The sequence below is a fragment of the Colossoma macropomum genome, unplaced genomic scaffold, assembly GCF_904425465.1.
Source record: "Colossoma macropomum unplaced genomic scaffold, Colossoma_macropomum, whole genome shotgun sequence".
Taxonomy (NCBI): Eukaryota; Metazoa; Chordata; class Actinopteri; order Characiformes; family Serrasalmidae; genus Colossoma; species Colossoma macropomum.
The window spans coordinates 27,800,777-27,824,464 of NW_023494799.1; the positions used below are offsets into that span (position 1 = coordinate 27,800,777).

The 23,688-nt window shown below is 37.8% G+C and overlaps 1 protein-coding gene across 1 annotated transcript; it reads right to left on the reverse strand.

Moving 5' to 3' along the window:
• Nucleotides 1-10,362: 10,362 nt before the first annotated feature.
• Nucleotides 10,363-18,502, reverse strand: LOC118818655 (vitellogenin-like). Its single transcript, XM_036585942.1, has 28 exons — nucleotides 18,463-18,502; nucleotides 18,314-18,334; nucleotides 18,080-18,231; nucleotides 17,695-17,946; nucleotides 17,151-17,312; nucleotides 16,906-17,054; nucleotides 16,665-16,815; nucleotides 16,378-16,535; nucleotides 16,137-16,302; nucleotides 15,920-16,045; nucleotides 15,597-15,815; nucleotides 15,298-15,515; nucleotides 15,114-15,211; nucleotides 14,688-14,812; nucleotides 14,492-14,593; nucleotides 14,237-14,359; nucleotides 13,950-14,133; nucleotides 13,757-13,859; nucleotides 13,492-13,677; nucleotides 13,064-13,317; nucleotides 12,727-12,989; nucleotides 12,081-12,123; nucleotides 11,850-11,917; nucleotides 11,511-11,711; nucleotides 11,247-11,412; nucleotides 11,022-11,137; nucleotides 10,837-10,923; nucleotides 10,363-10,422 (listed from the first exon to the last, which is right to left on the reverse strand). The coding sequence occupies exons 1-28, from the start codon at nucleotides 18,500-18,502 to the stop codon at nucleotides 10,363-10,365; spliced, it is 3,993 nt and encodes a 1,330-aa protein (XP_036441835.1).
• Between the last annotated feature and the right edge of the window lie 5,186 nt (nucleotides 18,503-23,688).

The following is a 23,688-nucleotide window of genomic DNA, read 5'->3' on the forward strand; positions in this document are numbered from 1 at the left end:
TATTTTGATGTGCATAAGGTGAAGTCTGATTGGCCAACCGAATGGCCAACAAACTAACAAGCTAATTTTAGGTCAGGTTAACCTGGCCTCCTATCATGTAAAGACAAAGCCAAAGTCCACAGAATTTATTGGTTTTTCTTCTTAAATACCTTATTTTATTTAGTTGGAAATGCCCTGCGATGGACTGGCGACCTGTCCAGGGTGTATCCTGCCTTCCGCCCAATGACAGCTGGGATAGGCTCCAGCACCCCACCGCGACCCAGAAGGATAAGCGGTTTAGATGATGTATGTATGTATTTATGTATTTAGTTGGAAAGTTTTTCAAGCTTATGTTCAACCTTTAAATTAACTAAGTTAAATATATACATATTTATAAAGGTTACTATGAATTAATAAATGATAAATTAATGTACAAATTCTTAGAGACATTTGATTTAAAGCATGTTGCTATTTTGTGCTATTCTAGTGTATCAGTGACAACCCATTCAATCATTTACAATTCATGTGCACCCCTTTTTCAGTATTTGCTATACATCTCAAGAGAAATGGCTTCTTTTCAACAGCTTTTGCCATTAGGCTACTGTAAAACTTACATCTCTTGGAGTTCAGATGCACACTAACTTCATCAAGACAACATTCTTGACCACTAATCAACTTGTTTCATTATCCAATCAGTGTAGTAAATTACACTTTCTAATTATCATCCAATTGTGCTGCATATATATTAAGAGTTACAGATATATAAAGCAGATATATTTTACAGACATATAGCATTTCTGCAATGAATGTCAAGGTACAAATTCATAGTAATTCACAGTATCACAGTATATTAAAAAATGCTACAGTCAATCAAAGAATTTTCGTACACAAATATTTTTTGGCCATTTCTTTTAGTCCATTCATCATGAAATTTAAACATAATGTAAAGGGCCACAGCCATTTTGAAATTATGTCAAAAAACTGAAAAACGCCAAAAATGGAGATATGAGGTTTTATCCCCATAGCAGCTAAATATATATATATATATATATATATATATATAAATATATATTGCTGTTGTTGCTGTTGTATATAAATGAATGTTCAAAAACGTAAAGTTTATGCACTCATGGTGAAATGAAAAGATGAAAAGTAAGAGAACTGATGCCCTGGTTTATGACATGACCTACGATAGTGTGACCTGAACTCCAATGCTGTTCTCCGGACTTTGAAAACAGTTTTGTTTGCTTAATTCTGTATTTTGCCAAATGGCACTTTTTGATATCCACTGTACATTTTTGAACATTTTAAAACAGGTGGTTTATCAGACTTCATCTGCAGCATCATCTAGCCTCCATCAAGATGATGCTGCAGATAACATTTATGTTTTTTAAACATAATTATGTTTTATGTTAAAGGTAACAGCATGTGCAGCTTGCGCAGACCTTCTTGGTAACAGCCAGGCAAAGAAACCTTTCCAAAAACTGTAGTGTGCCAAACTGATTTTTAGTAATTTCAGTTTTGTGTTTTGTTTTTTTTTTCATTCCAAAGGACACTTGCAGTCTGGTGTCTGGTACTGATGTCCAGAAAAGCTTGACAGGAAACATGACCTAATCAATCAATCAATCAATAAATAAATAAATAAATATTGCTAAAACTAAAAAGTGTCAAAATTAGTATATATCAGTTCAAACAGTTAAAACACCATTACTTCTCAGTTATAAAACTTTTATAAATGTCTCACGTATTGTAAATAAATTCTTAATAAATCTGTATTTTCACTTTGTACCCGATCAGCTGCATACAGGCAATCAAATTACAGATTTGAACAGGTTTCTAAATTAGTTTAGAAGCACTTGCTTTTAAATATACTTAGCCAGGTATCAAAAGTAAATGTACTCGTTGAGATTATTACAGTAATGCATTATTTTGGTGAATAATTTCACTCTGTTTGGCTGTTTTTTCTGAAATGAGACCAACAGTTTACAGCTAGCTTTCTAGCTTCTATATGGGTGTAACAGGTTAAATAAACCAGCCAGCTGAACCTTCACTTAGCTCCTTGATGCTACATCTGATAAACTACTGAGCATGACATGAAAACTATGGCATTAAAAACTCTGCAGCTGTCAAGCACATAATTTCAGACCGCAGCTGACAAAAAGGTCTCCACTCTGTATTTAAAGGATATATACAAAGCATCGTGATCTCCAAGCAGTCTAATAGCACTTATAACATAAAGACAGAGGTAAAAGCCTACAAATCACAGAAAGGAAGCAGCCTCATCACGTAGCAACCAGCTAACTTAGCTTTTTACCTCAGAGATGTGACTGTTCTGTGTCCCCCTAAAACAGGTCTAGCAACGCCCATTAACAGACCTTACATTTTGCCAGAACCATCAATAAGCTCGACATGAATGTATTTTTGTTTTTGCAAATAATCAACAATATTTGTCATAATTAAAATCACGTTTGGTAAAATGTTTGCTCTGTTACGTCTTTTTCCGTTAAAAAACTGCAGTACCGCCACTGCCCACTGGGGGAGCCTACAGTTAATAAGTTGAATATGTTTAATTGTCGGTTGGGGGTCTAACTGATATTTCCACGATGGCTTAACTGAGTATTATTTGTTGGTTGAAGTTCATTGGTTCTAAAATTCAAAGATCCCATGAGGGCAGATGGGAATGATCTATTATTACTATATTTTCTTTTAATAACAAAAATGTATGTAGTTTAGTCAATGTTCATAGAAAATATGTTTTAGAGAAGAAAGGAACAGAGTATATCCTATATATGGATCAGTGGCTGTGTTTACATTCAAAGATTTCTGCCAATCCGATTGAATACATTCCGATTTTAGATTAAGACTGAGGTGTTTATGTGTTCATTCCAGAGCCGGTTTACCCTACAAGTTCTCTGCTCATTCTCCTCAACAGTCTGATGGAAAATCCTCTCCTCTGCATACCAGTATCTGCTCCCGCCATGTTGAACGTTATAAACTTTCGCTATGAAACAGCAGAGGGCGCCCGCGAGGGAGTCCTCAATGAATGGGAGTATATGGAGCTCAACTGCTAAAAACGAAAAGTTTAATTAGTGTCTGATCACTCGCCCAGAATGTTTCTTTAGTTTTAGAAGGTAGAAGGATGTATTTCACTAAAAAAATTAAAGAAATCTTACCTATTTATTTCCTTTTTTCTACAGCAAACGGGTTTTGGGCAGCAGAAGGCGGGCATTACTGCTAGAGAGTGATGATTGATTGGCGAGCGGAGCAGCTCATTGGCTGTTCGCGCTCATGACGTCATGGACGTACATGAGGTGCCGTTTTAAACTTATATAGCTCGAGTTTAAAAGCTCTTAAAAATATAACAGCAGTGTTACAATGTTTTATTATATTCTGTGTTCAGGAAATGATTATATTCTTTTACATTAAAATGTTTAAGCATTTATAAACTATGTGCTCAAATGCTCCATATCAACCCATTCATTTTGGACTCGCTTGGGAGCGCCCTCTAGCGTTTGAGAAACGCAGAAGACATTGCAGAGTGGTAATTCTCCTCTTAACCTTCCGATTGGGATTTTGATCAGATACAGGCAGAGAACCTCCAGGTTTCTCTAACACTAGATGGCGCTCCAGAGCGAGTCCAAAATGAATGGGTTAAGATGGAACATTTGAGAAAAATCATAGTTTATAAATGCTTAAACATTTTTAATGTAAAAGAATACATTTATTTCCTGAACACTGAATAGCATAAAACATTTTAACATGACACCTGGACGTATAGAAAAAAAACACAGATGACACAGACACAATATTCCAGAACACTGTACTTATTGGGATCTTGTGACAACAAAAAGCTTATTGAACACATTGTTTCCTGATAAATTCAGACATTGAAGACTTTATTAACTTCATCTTTATTCATTAGTACATGAATTAGGTAATGCTAAGTAACTTCATCTTATGGTTGTTAAAATGTGACTTATTTATTTGGTCTTGATTAATGACTAATTATTTTCTGATTTATTTTTTATTAGTCTATGCCTTTCTTACTGTCAGATTATGTACCCTCACTATAAAGTGTCACCACAAGTATATTTTTAATAGATTGAAACACTGTGAAAGTTAAAAAGCCTTACTAGTTATACAGTAATTGAGATATGGATGACAACATTTAAAGAGATGACTGGGCTTATGTCACGACCTAGGATAGGGTGACCTGAACCTCACTGACATACTTGTACACTTCTAAAAAGATGGTTCTTCAAGGGTTCTTAGGTAAATACAATGGATCTATATAGAACCACGAAGACTCAAAGAACCAAAGGGTTCTTTGCATGGTGAAATAGTTCTTCAGACTGATGAAGAGTATATAGTTCTATATAGAACCGTTTTGAAAATTGTTGTATACAGCACCAAAAGGGTTCTGCTATTGTTATAAACTTAATATTGCAACTATAACAGAACACTTTCTGGTGCCACGAAGAACCTTTTTCAAAAAAGCCAGATGCAATATGTCCTCCATCAATCTAAAGAACCATTTCAGAGCGCAAAGAAGCATTTAAGCATGCAAAGGGTTCTTTGAGTGTTCATGGTTCTGTACAGAACCACTGTATTTACTGAAGAACCCTTGAAGACCCCTCTTTTTTTAAGAGCATAGAAGCATATCAGCCACTAAACTTACAAAAAATACCAATTTATACATTATTTATGTGTTATGTGTAAAGATCTGTCGATGAAATTCAATTAAACACCAACCCTTCAATGGCAAAGAGTATATATTGAAACTCAACGTCATTTTACTTAATTATAAAAGATTACAGCAGGACAGGTACAAGAGGTGAGAGAGCAGGTTTTCTAAACAGTTTTACATTAAAGATGACTATAAAACATAAGTAGTTATGTTGTCTTTTAATGAACATATCCTTAGCATACCATATATGTGGTTGAGAAGGAATTATTCATAAAAATAATATGAAAAAACAACACATCATAAGTGTAGACATTCAGAGATAAGTGCCTTCAACAATGAATGTAATAAAACAATAATAATAAAAAAAATAAGGAATAATGGATGTGGTTATGTGGACTATTCCTCCTCCATAGGATACTATGATATCAGAAAGACATGTAAAACACTGATGGTGAGTGCCATTGTGTCATATAAACATTCACTTCAGGTTTCTGGTAGCATCCATAATACTTGTGCTAACAGACTAAGATGTTCAGTAGCATGGGCGTTGCTAGGCCAGTTTTAGGGGGGCTTTAGTCTAAATCATCTACAGTTTATAGCTTTTATTAAAAAACTGATAGTTCCGGTCCTAAAATCTGATTGGCTGAGCCGTGTTCAAAGCTGTCGCACACCTCTGTCCACCTCACAGTGACTGAACTCTGTATTACTATGCCACAGCACGAAAAATCCTTATGCTGTTAACGGAATAATCTTTTTACTCTAATGCTACTTGCAGGAATGTGTACTGACGAAGTAAGAACCCGTTTTTGTTCAAACTGACTAGCACTTCTTAACTAGCACTAGGCTGGTCAGCTAGCCAACAGGCTACATGATAGCTAACAGGCTAAACAACTGCATAAATTATATCACAGGCTTGATTTAAAGTACTTACGATATGATTCACTGTAAAAGGGCGATATGGCTAAAACACTAAAGAATGTCATTTGAATGACTTACACACACATATCCACATTTCAGTCAGACGTCGTGTCAAACCCAGGCTGAATCCCAAACGGCTCCGTACTCCCTAAATAGTGTGAAGCTATGAAAGTTTAGAAATTTTCTAGCCTCAGCAGTGAAATAATGCATGATTTATTACTATTTTAGCTATATTGTTCACTGTTGGGGTGCAGGAACTGGTATTTGAATTCCTACGTAGCTAGTGCGCTATGTAGGGAGCAGAGAGCCATTTGAGATTTAGCCCCAGTGTGAGATGAGGGGCGCTGTTAGAGTGGTGCTAAATACCACTCTGTGGTAAGTTGGTAACCAAAAGGTACTTATAGAGCAAACCTTTTTGCATTAAACAGTGCTGTGTTATCATATGTTCATCATTATACAACAAAAAGTTTAAAAGTTCATGAAATGACCGTAATATATAACGATGAGCTACCGAACGTTCTTCTTCTCTTTCGCTCCATGGTTGCTTGGCAGCGACACCATATGCTAAAGGAACTGTATTTATTGGCGGAATAGTTGTTTATGTCGATTACTATTAATAATAACTTTCTTAATTTTCTTTCTTTTATTGTAGTTTATATTTACCGCCCTTTCATAAAACCAATAAGCCACTCAAGACCGTGCGTTACTGGGATTTTATGATGGGGAAGTTTTAGAACACCCTTCCTGATAAAATCGCAGTAACGCATGGCCTCTCGTGGCTTATTGCTTTATTACAACAGACTGTAATAGCAAGGCGTGACCTGGGGAAGTCACTGCAGCTGCTGCTGTAATGCAGCGCTGCCTTTTCTGTACTCAGTTAGAGACTGACGAACGTTACATTTGGCCAAGCATATCAGACCTCATAAGTTGTAAGCCAATCATGTCAGACCTGGTGGGGGTTCTCTAGTTTTGCACTGAAAAGTGATCTGTAACCACTGAAGCTGATGACAGGATTTTGGCTAAAAGCCCACTAAAATAAACATTAGACCTTATTCAAAATCTGTAATATACAGAGTGAGTAAGTAGTTACAGAGTGAACATATTCACCTACAATATGGATTTGTGGTCAGTATAGCTGGCTATCGTTTTTTTTACTCAGTTGCTTGTTAGCTAGCTAGGTTAGTTAACTGAGCTTACGTGAGGTGAAAAAAGGTTAGACTAACACTAACATTAGCTAACTAGCTGACAAGCCAAGTAGTTTAACCTCACTCCATAGAGAGTGTGAGAGTTTGACTGAACAAGAGGGTTGAATTAACATTATTGATAGCTAATTATATGCTTTGTTTTAACATTTCAGTATTTGGAAACTAGGATTCCAGTATTTGCATATATTGTGCATAGTATGTTAACGTCAGTAAAAACAACGAGGCTGAATTCGGCTTCCTATTTGCCAGATTCTTGTTGGGATTGTCTCGTTCTGACATGCCAGAATGTATCTTCTGCATTATTTAAGGTGGAACGGGACAAGAAGCTGACTTCAGCTTCATGTGAAAAGGTCATGTAGTGTTGATCATAATGCAGTTTTTTATCCCTCAATAAAAAATTAATTGATTGATTTCTCATTATTTCCTTGAGGTCTTGTTGAAATAAGTTTAATAAAATTATTTTATTTCAAAACACAAGAAGAGAGCGAGAGAAAGAAGCTGAAGGAGACTGACAGGAATGAAGGAGCAGATCTGATGGAGGTTGGTGATCAAAAAAGTAAGGAAAAGTTGTACAAGCTCTCAATTAAAATTAATGTTATATTTGATTGAACTCAACTGAGAAAATATAAGATTCGTCACTAGGACAACAAAATTCTGTCACCAAGCTTGTTTAAACATGCCTACAGAGAAAAAAATACACTCTTTCTGACAGCACCAACTGAGACTGAACTCATTTTGTGCTATATGCACATTTTCTAGTACCCCAGTTTCAAAAAAGTTGGGATGCTGTGCAAAATGTAAAAACACAATGCAATGATTTCACTTCACCTCAGTCTATTTTAAACAAGCTTGAGCTCAGAGAAGGTGGCGTCATTTCTGGATCCTGTGTTCAGATTGATTTCCAGAAGTGTTGCTGGGCCCATGCAGTGATTTCCACTACAGTATCTTGTCTGTGCTACCTGAGGGCCCAAAGATCATGGCCAGCCAATATTGTTTTTTGACCTTGTCCCTTTGCATACAGAAATTTCTTCAGATTCTCAAAGTCTTTTAATGATATTAAGTACTGTAGATGATAAAATCCCCAAGTTCTTTGCTATTTTACGTTGAGAAACATTATTCTTGAATTGTTGCACTATTTGCCCGCGCAGTCTTTCAGAGTGGTGAACCCCTCCCCATCCCCATCGTCTAAAAGACTTTGCCTCTCTAAGATGCTCTTTCATACCCAAGCATGTTACTGACATCACTATCTTTGTATTAATACAGTGAACCAACAATACATATATTTACGCTCCATTGACAGTACAGGAGCCTAAACATGTTACAATAACACTAGGGGTATTGAGTAGGGGACAGTGGGGTAAGATGAGCCAGTGGGTATGTTGAACCATTACCTGTATCTGGGCAACCATACACATTTTTGGTCATACATACATACATACATCATCTAAACCGCTTATCCTTCTGGGTCGCGGTGGGGTGCTGGAGCCTATCCCAGCTGTCATTGGGCGGAAGGCAGGATACACCCTGGATAGGTCGCCAGTCCATCACAGGGCAGACAGACGGACATACACATTCACTCACACACTCACACCTAGGGACAATTTTATCATGTCCAATCGGCCTGACTGCATGTTTTTGGACTGTGGGAGGAAACCCACGCAGACACGGGGAGAACATGCAAACTCCACACAGAAATGACCCTGGTCACCCGGCCGGGAATTGAACCCAGGCCATTCTTGCTGCGAGGCGACAGCGCTACCCACCGTGCCACTGTGCCGCCCCCAGTTTTGGTCATGTGACCCTAAATTTAGTTTGTAATCTCCATTTCTTATCTTGCTGTAAAAGGAAGAACCATGTGGATAAAGTGGTAAGCATATTTTTTTAAGTTTAAATACTTCATATTTTAGATTCAGCATAACAGCTGCCATGTCACATAATTACAAAAGAAAAACTTTTTTGTTTACTTTCCCTCCCAAGTTTGAAATGGTATAGATATTTATACCATGTGACATGTTTGTTATAATATTGTGATACCCTGCCCATTTCGTAGGGGACCTTGATTAAGGGAAGAGGGCACAATGGTGCTTCTGGAACAACCGGTGGGTTAACTAGTTGACATTCACAGCAAGACGCACACCGCTTGCGTACATCACTGTAAATGCCTGGGCAATAAAAACAAACCATCAGCTGATTTAGTGTTTTATCCTGCCCCTGAGTGCCTGCCATAGGATTACTAATAGCCACATGGAAAAGCATTTCCCTGCGGCGCCTTGGTATCACCAATTGAGTCATAACTTGTTCTGTGTGAGTGTCCTGTGTCACTCTGTACAACTTATCCTTTATTATACAAAAAATAGGGAAACAACAGCACAAGCTCCAGTTCAATTCCTCTCACTTGATCAAAGGTGTGCTCCAGTGTGTCGTCACGTGACTGCTCCAGAGGGAAATCCCCTAGTGGGAACCCCGAGGGTGGAGCCCAGAAGCGCAGTTGCCGTTTCGGGATTGGCTCCACTATGCGAGTCCCCACTCCCCAGCAACCCCAATTCTGGAACAGCACATGGTAGCAAATGGTCCCCAAAATCAGAGATGGGCAAGGCGAGGACTAACCGCTAAATGGACATAAAATGTTGTGGCTCCCAAGGGGAACTGATTTTTGTTGAAAGGATAAATGGCTCTCCAATACTTGGGTTGTCGGCCCCTGGTTTGAGCAGATCATTTTTTTTTAGATGTTATTTATTAAACAAAAACTAGTCTATATAAACTTTCCGGGTGGTGTTTTCACTGAAAGCTGGATATCCTCCCGACGTGTGTAAGATTGTGGTAAATGCTTGAAATGCACTATCCTTCTGGAATTAGCAAGTGAGAAAGCAGCCCCTCCAGCTGAAGTGTGTGCACTATGCAGCCCAAGCTTGAACTCCAAATGTTAATTCTGCGCTTACTGCTCATCCTCAAACTCCACCTACAAGCATAGTCATCGCCATTTTATTGGCACCCTACTGAAGCATATACATGAACTAAGGCATGCTTCATATAAAATATGTTTAAGTTTGTTAGTGGTAGGTTGATTTCACTTAGGTTCATTTAAGTAGGTTACGTTTTTTTGATGGATTTTATTATTCTGTTTGAAATTTTAAAAAGTAACACCATGTGTAAAGCATAAACACAGTGTGTGATAGTCATTATGTGTATTATTGCTGTTGTAATGCAATTTTTTCTCCCAAAAATATGTACCTGTCAGTGCCTTTCATTATTCACTTCAGAAATAACAAGAATCTTACCAACTTACTATACTTTCTAACTGGCGGCACACGCTAAAGAAGATTTTGATTATTTAAAACTGTGTTTTTGATTAAAATGACATGACTAACAAATAAAAATCAAATGACTGATAAAATGAAGGCTGTGCTGCAGTCATCAAAAGAAGTATTTAAAAAAACAGTAACATTAAAAAATACACAAGATTTTGTTTTTGGATGCTTGTAATTTTATTTATTTATTTCACTTATTTATTTGTAATCACCCCGTGACCCAGAAGGATAAGCGGAAAATGTGTGTGTGTGTGTGTATTTGTAATCAGATTTCCCAGTTTTGGGCCTTCAAATCATTCAGCCATTTTTCAATGATAGCACGAATTTCCGGATTCGGAATTTTCTCAATGATGGCACGAATATCCATATTTCTAATCTTCTCAATGAGGGCACGAACATCCAAATTCCGAATTTGGTCAATGATGGCACGAGTATCGAAATTCTCAATTTTCTCAATGATGGCACGAGTATCGAAATTCTCAATTTTCTCAATGATGGCACGAGTATCAAAATTCTGAATTTGATCCATGATGGTGCGAACGTCCAATTTTGGGAGATATTCATCCTTATATTTCTCTAGCTCATTCTTCAGCTTCTCAAATTCATTCTGAAGTTTCTTCAATGCATTCTTCAGTCTCTCCAGGGCAGCATCAAAGTCAAATTTCTGAACAGCACCACGAATGTCCAGGTTTGCAATTCTGCCACGAATGTTGTCCAGTTTCTGAATGGTGCCTTGAATGTCCAAATTCTGGAGAGCTGGAATGCTTCCGTCTTTTTCAACAGGCAGGGCAACAGGAAGAGACATATCCGTCTTTGCAGCGGTCATCTAGTTGTAAGAGAAAACAATATTAAAATAAGAAATTTAGTAATGAACTGTGTTAAAATATCACATCATGCAAAGTCACAAGAAAAACTACTCCTCACCATTGGAGCTTTCATAATGACGTTCACAGATTTCTTAGTTGGTAGAGCCACAATTAGGGCAATCCCGTTCGCTTTGTTTTCAGCTCTGTTGACAGCAATTCCAGCCAGGCGAGCTGCTTTTTGTGTTGGGAGGTATTCACAAGCCCTGTTGGTAGAAATACATATAAGGACTTATAAGAAACTTCATGTATAATTCAGTCTGACATGAGATTTGTGGTTTTGAACTTTTTGAAATGTACCTTTTAGCATACATGGCTGCAAGGGTTACAAGTGTTGGAACATTGTCCCACTCCAGTTCAAAACGAGCAGCAGGGCTTGATTCATGCAGACCAGTCTCAGCCTTGATAGTTGCAGACAATTCCTGGCACTCTGAACCCCAACCAACCTTAGCCTAATGGTAGAGTCAGTGCTTAGTGCATACTATACTAAGTTTGAATACTGAGAAAGTACATTGTCTTAGAAAGCTGCAATAAAAAAAGCCAGACTTACGCTTGCTTTATGCATGCTTGGCAGGACACCATCAGCACACAGCTTCCATTTCTCATTAGAAGCTGATGAAAGCACGAGCTGTGCTCTCGCATTGGGCTTATCCAAGTACGCTGCAAACTGGTATCCCAGCTTGCGGTCACTTCTAACAGCATGAGCAATGATGGCAAAAGCAGGTGGAATAGCATCTCCAAGGAGCTTAGCCTGAAAGTGTCAACATGCATTTGTTAATTATCATGAAGCACATTCATTTTGTTATGTACAGCTAGTGGGCAGGTAGATTATACACTTTTCTTTTTTTGCCAACCATGTGTAAAAACACCACAGCAGATTTAATTTTACCTGTCTCTGGAGGGCCTCAATACTAGATGCGCTGCTGGCCTTCGATGTTCTCTGTGAGGCCAAGTAACAAAAACAGAAACCTTATTACTTCTCTCAAATAAACCAAAGAAGGAAATAAATGAACAAACAAGTCAGTGTATTTCCATCATTTTATGTTTTATTTATTTAAAAGGAAAAACTACTGTATAATTATAAAAGAAATATGTTTAAGGGATTCTTTTGGACTCACCTGATTCTTATGGAATTTCTCAAATGGGCCATATGTAAAATTAGCCTAGGTATAAACAGAAAATTAGAAAAAGGAGAAAATCAAGAATGAGAGAGAGATAAAAGATCTTAGACGAGAAATGTGGTAGCTTGTAGATGTTTCCATCCATCCATCCATCCATCCATCATCTAAACCACTTATCCTTCTGGGTCGCGGTGGTAGATGTTTCCATTTGTTCAATTAAAATCCTTCAATATAATGATCCAATAGTCTATATGCACACTGAAGACAACAGCAGACAACTGGGTGTTTTTCTTTGATGTTGGTATAATTATTTGGTGTCTGAGTTTTTGAAACTACTCTTATCTGCATTGTGGTTTGGTAAGCTAGTGAACGCAGTGATCCCACCTCATAGCAGAATTACTACCAATATGAATACCATTGCAGAAGTCTTGTAATTATGGTAAGAAAACCACATACATTTTACAATTTGGAGCAATAAAATGTAATAATCTTTTCCATATTCCTTATAGGTATGATCTAGTAGAAGAAGATTAACTTATTCACACTTTACCATTTTACATAAACCTCTCCAGTAATACAGTACGTAATTAAATATAATGTAATTTACAATTCTTGACCATTAATAGCCACATGCTAAAGTCTTACCCTGGACATGTGAGCACTGGAAGAGCTTTGAGAGCTGCTGCTACTCATGCTGCTTCTGCTGCTGCTGGAAGATGCAGACCTACTTGACGTGTAGTTCATGTTTTTCAGCCCAGCCTCCAGGTACTCCCTCAGTTTCAACAGGATAATGTTTTCTTCTTGAGTTTCAGCCTCAGCAAGGTTGGTTTCTCTAACAAACTTCTCAGGTGCCTTCTCAGGAGCAATGTGAACTTCAAACTCCACTCGTTCAAGGGCAGGACCATCACCTGAAGCATTTGTACTCTTACTACAAGAAATTATCAGCCCAGCTGGTGTCAAACTTAGTGACCCTCCCACTTACCTCTTCCCACTGAAATACGAGCTGAATGCTGTCCAACAAGATAGTAAAGAGGATTGTATCCCATAAAACCGGCATGGCGTGTGCCGACCTCAATGCATCCCTTGACGTGAAAGTAAGGGGCAGTACCACACAGGGACTTCTGAATTGCAGCAGGTATCAAGGGCTGAGCACTATAGGGTGCTGCAGGTGCCAGAGATGCTACTCTCTCCGCAGGGTGGTCCTCAATATTTCTGGCTGCAGCGAGAGTCTCAAAGCTATTAGAGGAAAAGTCATACAGTCATAGATCAGGGTACAGTCTAAAGGTTAAAATTGGCTTTGCCAGTTTTCGTATATTCTGTACTTTTTGTCAGTGTCCTTCATAAATTTGACATCAATTCTAGTACTTAATTTTAGGCAGAAATAAAATTTGTCACTCTTCCTTCCATTACCTGGCAGCAGCAACATGATCAGGAGCTGTAGCTGGCAGAATCTGCACCTTGATGTTGCCCCTTGGCAGATCAGCTCTTGCAGCCACTTTGCCTGGTGCAACAGTGTGAATCTTTCCTTTGGCCATAACAGCAGCCTGAATCAAGGCAGTGTTCACTCCAATCACAGCAAAGTTTTGCATGGCGACACTGAAAAGAAAAAGCATACATTTACGTAATTTCTTTGGAAGGTCATTTACTCATTTACAGTATATCTGTGGAAGAGTACCTTGGTCTGGCCTCAGCTTGCAACTCAAAATCAGTCTTCCTCAGCTGATCAAGAGTAGCAGTCTCTAGGTTCTCAGGTAGAGGGGGTGTAATGGTGGCTTTAACTGAAAAAATGCATAAAACAACAGAATCAAATAGATGTCTATGATTAGCATATTTAGTGCTAGCATGTCATACTGATGTGAAAACCCTACCATTGACAGCTGCACCAGCAACAGCAGCAGAGTAAACACCAAGCTCCATTGGCACACCAACAGCAGTGGGGAGGATGCGACGCACCTCAGCTGCCAGCACAGGCTTAGCATATTGGAAGGCAATGCCAGCTTGCAAGGCCTTAACAGCCTCCTTCAGCAGTTCAAGTGCACGTGGTTTAGCAGCCTTTAGAGTAAGCATCATATGTGATTATATTTTACATGCAATTATTAAAACAGATACAGGACTATTCAAACACTGGAATTAATCAATTAAATACCTGTGCTGCCTTCTCAATGGCGTTGTCAATGAAGGTTTTGTCAATGTTGGCAAAAGCAACTTCCTGTCCAAAGGCTTTGACATAGATGGAACCCAGTGGCTTACTGGCTGGCATAGCCTTCCAATTCATCAGCTGGAAAATGAAGATATTAAATTTAACACACATATATATATATATATATATATATATATATATATATATATATATATATATATATTAAACAATGCATTAGTAAAATACAATAACACAGTGTTAACAACTTACTGCTTTCAGGGTGTGCTTTATCTTGGTCATGCGATCAGCATTCTCATCTGCAGCTGGAGTTCCTTGTAGAGCTTCCTGAAGACCTTCAGTTCTGACACCAACCTGGTTGAGATGAAGTAAAAAATTGGCAATTCCAGAAACAAAATCACATGATCTAAGCCAATTCGCTGACATCCTCGAAAAGAAATATTTATACCTCTAGAACATCAGCAGCAGCTCCTGCCAGGTAAGCACGTGCTTTTGCCACAATAGCTCTGGGCATAATGGTGGCAGCATCATTGATGATGAAGGCAGTACCAGCAGCTCCAACCATGAGAGGAGCTTTACAGAAAAAAAGATATCTATTTTTTATGCATTTAGCAGATACTCTTTTCTAGAGCAACATACAGTTTAGTCAAGTTACAAAAGAAGGCAAATGTATCCTTACAGATATGGTGTGGAGTGCTTGCCCAAACAGGGTATCAAACTCCAGTTTGCCACTTATAGGCTGGATAATTGATCAATCTACATTACCTAATGCTACAACTACTTATACACACCCCTATAACAGCACATACATTCATTGATTTTTATCAATAATTTTATAAACTTCATGAAATAGTCATATCTTACTGAAACTTACACACATAAAGGTCCAAGTGGAAAGCAGTGCTGGAAAAGTAGCTCAGTCTGTCCAGTTTGGGGCTCAAGATTCTGACAGCAACATTAGCTGCAGCAGCTCTGTAATCAACAAAATGGTCACTTCTCGCTTTGGGTTTACAGCAGCAAGAATTAATCTGCCAAATAAACAGGTAAAGTACTCTTACACGTTCACCAAATCAGGGGCCATGCTTCTCGTCAGAGACTTGATGTAAGAGTAAGCGAAACTGGCCACTTCCTTGCTGGGCTCTTTCTCCATAGCACCAGCAACAGTGGACATAAGAGCCGCTGAGGGTTTGGTCTCAAACAGTGCAATGCAGGCAACCATACGTGCTTCTGGGTGAAGGGACTTATCCATGAAAAGCTGCAGTGCCACTGGCTGGACCTAAACAGACCAATAAGATGATTTAGCTTATGGAACAAAATGACCCAAAACAGATGTGTTCACAAATCATCTCATACATACCAACTTTGGCTCCTTCTTGGCAATGTTCCTGAGGGCCAAGATGGCATCAACTTGGACTTTCATGGGCATGGCTGCACCAGCAGATCCAAATCCAGGCAAAAGCTTCATGATGGGTTTAAGGCTAGCAGGATGACCAGCATTGCCCAGAACTTTCAGAGCCAGGCTGATTTCAGACATTTCACCCTTTGCAACGGCCTCTGCAGCATGGTCATGGACAGGCTGATGACCGACGTTGAAAGGAAAATGTTACGGAATATTAGTTATTAATTGACATTCGTTACTACGATTCATATCATCATTCATTGTTTATATTTAAATATCACCTTCAAGTGATCAGCAGAACAGGTAGGAACTTCAGCACAGTATTTGGCAACCATGGAACCATAGCCAAGCATGATCACCTCACGCAGCGCTGGTATGGCCTTGGTTTTGGGACTCAGTGCCAAACTCTGTTCAATAGAGTAAATAGTTGGTATATTTAGAATGATGTGTACAAGCATCTGTGTTACTGTACTTGAAATGGTAAAATTATGTACTCACAGCAGCCTGTTGAATAGCGGCTGGATCAGCGGTGGCCAGGTGCAAACCAAGCAGAAGGGCCTGAGTGAATTCAGGGGCGCTGAACTCACCAGCTTGGAACTTTTCCTTGATGAACCTCAAAGCTGCTGGTGTACCCACAACAGGAGCTGCATCCAGAATCCATCGTCTGCCAGAACAAAGATTTTAGAAAAGTACAAACATCTTTATTTAAATTTTATGAACATATTCAAGAGAATTTTACCTGTGAAGAGGTTTGGTCTTGTACTGATCCCAAATGGCCTGAATATTCTCAAAAGTAGCAGCACGCATGAGCTGAACTAGCTGAAGAAACTTCAGTGGAGCATCCTCATGGACCGTGGCCACATTGTTTGCAGCCAGATGCTGCAAGACCTCTGCAGTCTGAAACAGAGTAGGTGTGAATGTTTGAACTCCACTCTTAATGGTTAAAACAATGACACATCTACCAGGTTAAGATGTTACAATGACCAGAAAGATTTTACTAATGTTACTGGATATTAGTCATGTTACCTGGGCCTCTGCATTACTGATCTTCAGAAGCTGAATGGGGGTTTGGAGAAGCTCAGTGCCGAACTCATACTTCAGAGATCCACGAGCCGAATACTGAGCATTGTCAGGAGCAATGGGGGTACCCTGCACCTCCATTAGTGTCAGAGTTTGCCTGAAAGGAGAAATTCATCAAATTTCTTTTAATTATTTGAATGTTGCAAGAAGATTTTAAATACCAGAGCATGTGGAGCATATCTCATACTTGGCTCTCATTTGGGCTGCTCCAGTCATTGTATTGAATGGAGAGAACTGATGGACCTCATCAACTGTAGCCTCAGACACCTGAACACCAGCATCAGTTGGCTTCATGGTGTAGCTGTAGGTTGCAGTTCCAGTCAGACTCTGAAGCCTCTGTGTTGAGGACAGAATCAGTTACAGATTAAATGCATCTTTCATTTACTTGTAAAAAATCCAGCTCCTTAACTTGTTTAAAGCATTTGATTTTACCTGCTGGCATTCAGCACACTTCTCAGCGTGAGCCATACCAGCATCCTTCATCACCCTCTCATGGCAGTTGGTCAAGTCTTTGGACTTTGTCAGAGTAATCTGATGGGTCTTTACATCTTCAGTGATCATATAGTGGGTCTTGCAGATTCCATGAGGTCCAGCCTTAGAGGAAGAAATTACTTTAGTAAAGCTGACAGAAAATAATTTGATTGAATTCAACAGTTCTCAAATTTTTAGTAGTAGTAAATGCCACTGTACCCCCTGCACCCAGTCATTACTTTCTCTTAACGAAAGAGGACCATGTTATACTAGAACCTGTGCATTTTGCTAGCTATTGTTGGCCCTTCTATGATATTACAGATACCTTGTTTAGTGGTCAATGTATTGATGAGAAATGTGGTTAGCATGCATTTCATTTTTCATTTAATTAATTTAATAGTACAAATACAACTTCTGAGATTTTTCTTCCTTAGCTCCCCAGTTTTAAAACTGCTGATTTGAATAGTAACTGATATTTAATGTCCTTTATGTATAATTTTCTTACCTCATGCATCTCATAGACATTCTGGGTGTTCTTGAGGTTGAGCTGAAGGATGTTGAGGATGCCTCTGTGCAGGTTCAGGACAGTAGCAGACACTCCAGCAGGGGCGAATACTTTACCGACCGCACCATTTGCATACTCAAATTTGATGGGAGTTGCAAGCTGAGCATTCAGTGCTGCGGTGAGCTTAGAAGCAGGAGCAAAACGATCCCCAGGGTAGATTCCAGTGTACTCATAGAGCTGAGGGTCTGCAAGCTAGGAGCAAAATCATCCCAAAATGCGGCACATTTGATTTAGTTATTCTACAGTTAGTTGCATGAATCTTGCATCTTATTATTTTTGTAGAAACAATTATCTGCATCTTTCACATGAAGGAGAACTTTTTTACCTTCAGGACAAAGGTATTCCGTGCCTCAGCCCTGAGGAAAACCTTGCTGCTGACTTTTACGCCAGCTTTGCCCAGGCCCTCCTGGGGCAGACCGCCCAAGACCTGACCTTCGTACTTGTAGACATAGGTCTTACCAGCAGCAAAGTCTGGAACTAATGAAATATTTCACAGAAACTTTCTTTGACAGAAAATATCAAACTATCACAGTTTTTTCTTTAAAAAAACATCACTTACCAAGGTTGATCTGATGACTTGCTAAATTAAACATAATAAAAACAAAATTTACTATTAGTATACACTTGCTAAGAATCCTTCACATTAATAATTAATAGAACATGCTTAGAAAATTAAATCATTACTATCAAGTTCAAATCATGACTTACCCACAAGGGCCACAGTCAGAGCAAGCACAACAGCTCTCATGGCTGCTGGTCTGTGATAAATCCATTCAGTGGCTGCCTCTTTTATTGAAGTACTTTTGCTGACTAAACAGTCCTTTAAAATGAATTATTAACTCTTGCATCCTTATTCTGATTTACAAAGACGTATCCCTGATAGGCCACCTGACAGTTTTAGGTCAGAATAACACAACCTTTTGTCATATTGATAAAAATCCAATGTCCAGCTTAGTGTTTTGTTACATACAAATCCAACAAATATACAATAATCTCTTACTGAATCTACAGATTTTTTGTTTAGTGCAACTACAGGCACTTTGGCTGTCTATATTTGCAAATTTATTTAATTTTTTTCTGTACGGAATTTGTCTTCACAATACTGAATTGTTGTGGTTAGGTCATGTTTTCCTAAAGACACTTTCACTGCTTTTGATTAAAAATGGAAAATAGCATTTTTTGTTACATTATATTTGGCAGAGAATGTCTAATATATGTTTGAATTTAAGATGAATATGAAATTGTTTTAAAAGCCTAAATCATTGTAATCAATATATTCGTTATATGCACATGCAGGAAATACTGAATGTGAAAATTGCTTATCTGTGACTTCAGGAATTCCTAGATTAGGCTTCCCATACTTTTGTTCATGTGGTATTTGGCTATGTGAAATGCGAAACAAAGTTATTGAAATCTACCAGTCTGGAAAGGGTTACAAAACCATTGCTAAAGCTCTAAGACTCCAGCAAACCACAGTGATAGCCATTATACAAAAATGGACAAAATCTTGAACAGTGGTTAACCTTCCCAGGTGTGGCCAGCCTATTCACCAAGATCGCATAGACGACTCGTCCAGGAGGTCACAAAAGATCCAAGACGAGTATCTAAAGAACTGCAGGCCCTTCTTGCCTCAGTTAAGGTCAGTGTACACGATTCCACAATAAGAAAGACACTGGGCAAAAATGGCATCCACAGGAGAGTTGCAGGGCGCAAATCACTTCTGACTAAAAAGAACACAAAGGCTCGTCTCACATTGCCATCTTGATCGAGATGACCCCCAAGACTTTCGAGATAATATTCTGTGGATGGATGAATCAAAAGCCAAACTTTTTGGAAGACATGGGTCCCCTTACATCTGGCCTAAAGCTAATCCCACTTTCCACCGTAATACCACCAGTCAAACATGGTGGTGGTAGTGTGATGGTCTCAGGCTGCTTTGCTTCTGCAGGCCCTAGACAACTTGTCATAACTGATGGAACCAAGAATTCTGCTCTCTATCAGAAAATCCTGAAGGAGAAGTACAAGCACTGTTGGGTTATGCAGCAGGAGAATGATCTGAAGGACACAAGCAAGTCCACCTCTGGAGGACTCAACAGAAACAAAACAAAGTTTTGGTGTGGCTGAGTCAAAGTCCTGACTTCAATTTCATTGAGATGCTGTGGCAAGAGAAATTGGCAGTTATTGCTCGAAAAATCCCTCAGTTGAATTAAAACAGTGTGGGCTAAAATTCCTCCACAGTGATGTAGAAGATCCGTAACAAGTTATCACAAATGTGTGCAGCTGTTACTGACAAGAGTGCCACAACCAGTTATTAGGTTTAGGCAGGCAATTACTTTTTCACATGGGTGATATAGGCTTTGACTAAATCTTTATCATAATGAAATGGAATGATAATTTAAAAGCTGCACTTTGCATTTACTTGTGTTGTCCTTATCTTATTTTATAATTAGCTGGATTACCATAGCAAAAAGACAAATTAGCAAAAAGAAATTGGGAAGCGGCAAATACTTTTTCACAGCACTGGGTGTATATATCTATTTATGTGCTGAATATCCATGTTGGAAAAAAACAGAACATGCCACATTTTGTTTTTTTTCCTAAATAAACGTATATAATTCTTACATCTGTGTTCAAATTTTTAAAACTGTTTTTTTTTACTACTATAAGAAATGCAATTTAAGGTTGATATAACTATGAAGAATATTTATAAAACACTACAGGAATTCCAAAAATAAATGGGAATTTGAATACACTTATTAAACTGTTACAGTATTATACAGAAACAATATATCTCAGAATATAATTACTATGGTACCTGAGAATTTATTATCTTGTGTTAACAACATTAGCATATAGTATTACAATGCATTTTTAATGTTAAATAGATACATTATAATACATAAAGCATTTCAATAACTTTTTGGTTAGATGAAAAAGACCAATGGATGATGTACAAAAATGCTAATCACTAATTTATCTCATTTTAGCTTCGACCGCTGTCAAACAAAAGCTGCATTACAGCTCATATCTGGTTGTACATATTTCAACAGCTTATTATGTCCACCTATAAAATAGTCTTAAGCAATGTAAGTACACAACTATACAATTTTTGAAAAAATATCCAATCGTTTGGAACATTTTGGCCCTCCAAGGTGATTACTAAAGATCTCAGAGGAGCCACACATCATAAATTAATTTTTTATATATTTAATCACTGCTAGAAAAGGCTTAACAAGTTATACATTAACAGAGATACTAAAAGTGAGAGAAGAGATGACCAGCTGTATGTCATGACCTAGGATAGGGTGACCTGAACCTTAGTGCTGTTCTCTGGACTTTGCTTATGTTTGCTTAAGTTGTCACTATTTCACAAATGGCACTATGTTATGTTCTCTTTCATGCACACCTTTAGATGAAAAGAAGAGAAGATGCCTTCCCCGTACTTGTTTACTGGAACAAAAGCTTCTGTGGTTTTGATGGTTTAGATGATGATGATTTAATAATGTGCTGTTTGACCACATTTTTAAATCAGAAACCAATATAGTCTTGCAAAAGTTTAAGCACCCCTGGTGAAATGACGTTGTTTTGATTTTCTAAATGAAAATAAGTGAACACATCCAGTACAGAGAGCACAATTTTCAGCACTACATTTCAGAGCACAATTTCCATTTATGTACTGAATATCCACAATAGAAAAAAATAATAAAACATGTTAAATGTGCAATAGCCTTTGAACATGCCACATTTTATGTTTTTTATTCTAAATAGATGTATTCATCAAATTTAGCAAATAAACAGTAATTGTGTGTTGAGAAGTACAGAAGTGTGTTCTCTGTAGATGATCTGTACTTAGAAAATCAACAAAAAACATGTAATGTGACCAGGACTGAAACTATTGCATACATGTGTACATACAAACATTCTGTTACATTTTGTTAACTTTTTATTCCAGAGGATCATCTGCAGGCTGGTGTCCAGTACCATGAAATGTGACTTGAAAACCAACTCAAATATACTGACAGTAATAATAGTGTGCTTTATTTACAGAAACAGCACAGAGACTTTTTCAACATTTTTACGGAAACAGAGTGCAAAAATCAATGAAATCATCATTTGTCTTTGCTTGGCTCAATTATGCACTCTTTGTTCCTGATTTGCTGCAAAAGGAGAGACTGGAAGCATTCAAAATGTATACCGGGTTTCTTATTGGGTCCAACTGTTTGTCAGCCATCATAACTGAGAGTTGCAAAAAAGTTCTGGATTTACAAAAAATTATTTGAAAAATCATTAAAAAAAGGATATGTTGTATAATGTAAGCTACACACATAAAGTAGTTTTGAAGTAAAAAAAATTATACATTCATACAACACAAACCCTCAAATGGCAAGAACAATCTACAGAACCTGAAAGTAATTTTTTTTCAGAATTACCAAAGCCAGATTACGTCAGGAAAAGTACATGAGGTGCAACTGCAGGTTTCCTGAAAAGAAAAAAAGATGACAATAAAACTAATTTACTAGTTGTGTTGCCTTTTAATGTCTTTAGCATGCCATACATGTGTTATCATGTTATCATGTTGAGGCTGATATGGCTACTTGGATTATGCATAAAAACCATGAGCCTTTCTATGATGTTACGATAACAGAAACACATGTAAGAAATATCATAAATACTGTTTTGTTTTGTTTTTGTTGTTGTTTAGATATTAATCTGAAAAAAAGAAAGAGAAAGAAACTCTTACAAAAATGAACTTACACAGAAATGTTACTGTTTCTTATACAATTAACCGATGACTTGAAAAGCTCCCACTTGAAAGGACTTGAATAAAAATTTCTATTCTTTGTGAATAATTACCCGTCAGGGTCTTTGAAGAAAGGGCAGAAGGCTTTTTAATGTTACATTGGTAACTTTTACAGTTTATTACCAAATGTTGTTTTCTTTGATTACACTTCTCTTATTTTTCTGCCATATTGTATGTAGGTTCTATTTTTTTATTTATTATTTCAAACAATCATGTATGGGGTAAATGTACAGCTCCAGTTACATCTTGGAAGAATTAAACATACAAATTTATAATAAACCCATTCAAATAAAGGACAATACATAGATCCACACATAAATAACTATGTAACAAAATTTTTAAAATTACATAATTAAAAAATATAAATCGATTAAAAAATAAATATAAGTTAATAATAATAAATCTGACCAGTGTTTTAATAATTTAATTGAACAGAAAAGGTGTCCTTTTAGCTTTCTTGTTCTGTTGTATTTATAATCAGCAATGACAAAAAAAATTCAGGTCACTGAGGGAATAGCCTAAAAACAGGAACCCCAATGCCATGACTCTGGATCTGTATATAGTTAATAGTTTCATAACCTCGTTTATTCTACTTGTATTAGTATCATAGTTTAGGAACAAGCAATTATCTAATTTATAGAAATAAAGGTGTGTAGGGACATGATGTCTGTAAGTTCTGTACCCTTCCCTTTTTAAAGCCAAAACGGCGGCAGCGCTACCGCAGCACCATCTAGCGGCGGTTGTCAAAAAAGCACCAGAGTTTCGTCTCCTAGGCCTCTATACTCTTTGAGGCAGTAGGACACTTGCATTACCGCGACTGAGTGCAGATTGGTTGTTATTATTGCTACTGAGTGCTGATTGGTTGTTTAAAGGAGGAAAGAATCACTCTGTACCGAAATATTTAGTCCCTAAGAAAGCCCCCCAAAGGGCCTGAGCTAATTCAAGGGTGGTGAACTCATCATCTTGAAACTTTTCCTTGATGAATCTCAAAGTTGCCGGTGAACCCACAACTGGGGCTGCATCCAGAAGCCAGAAATGTACAAACAGTACTGTAATTTTGTTAAAACATCCAAATGAGTATTACCTGTGAAGAGGTTGGGTCTTGTTTTTCCCCCAAATGGCCTGAATACTCT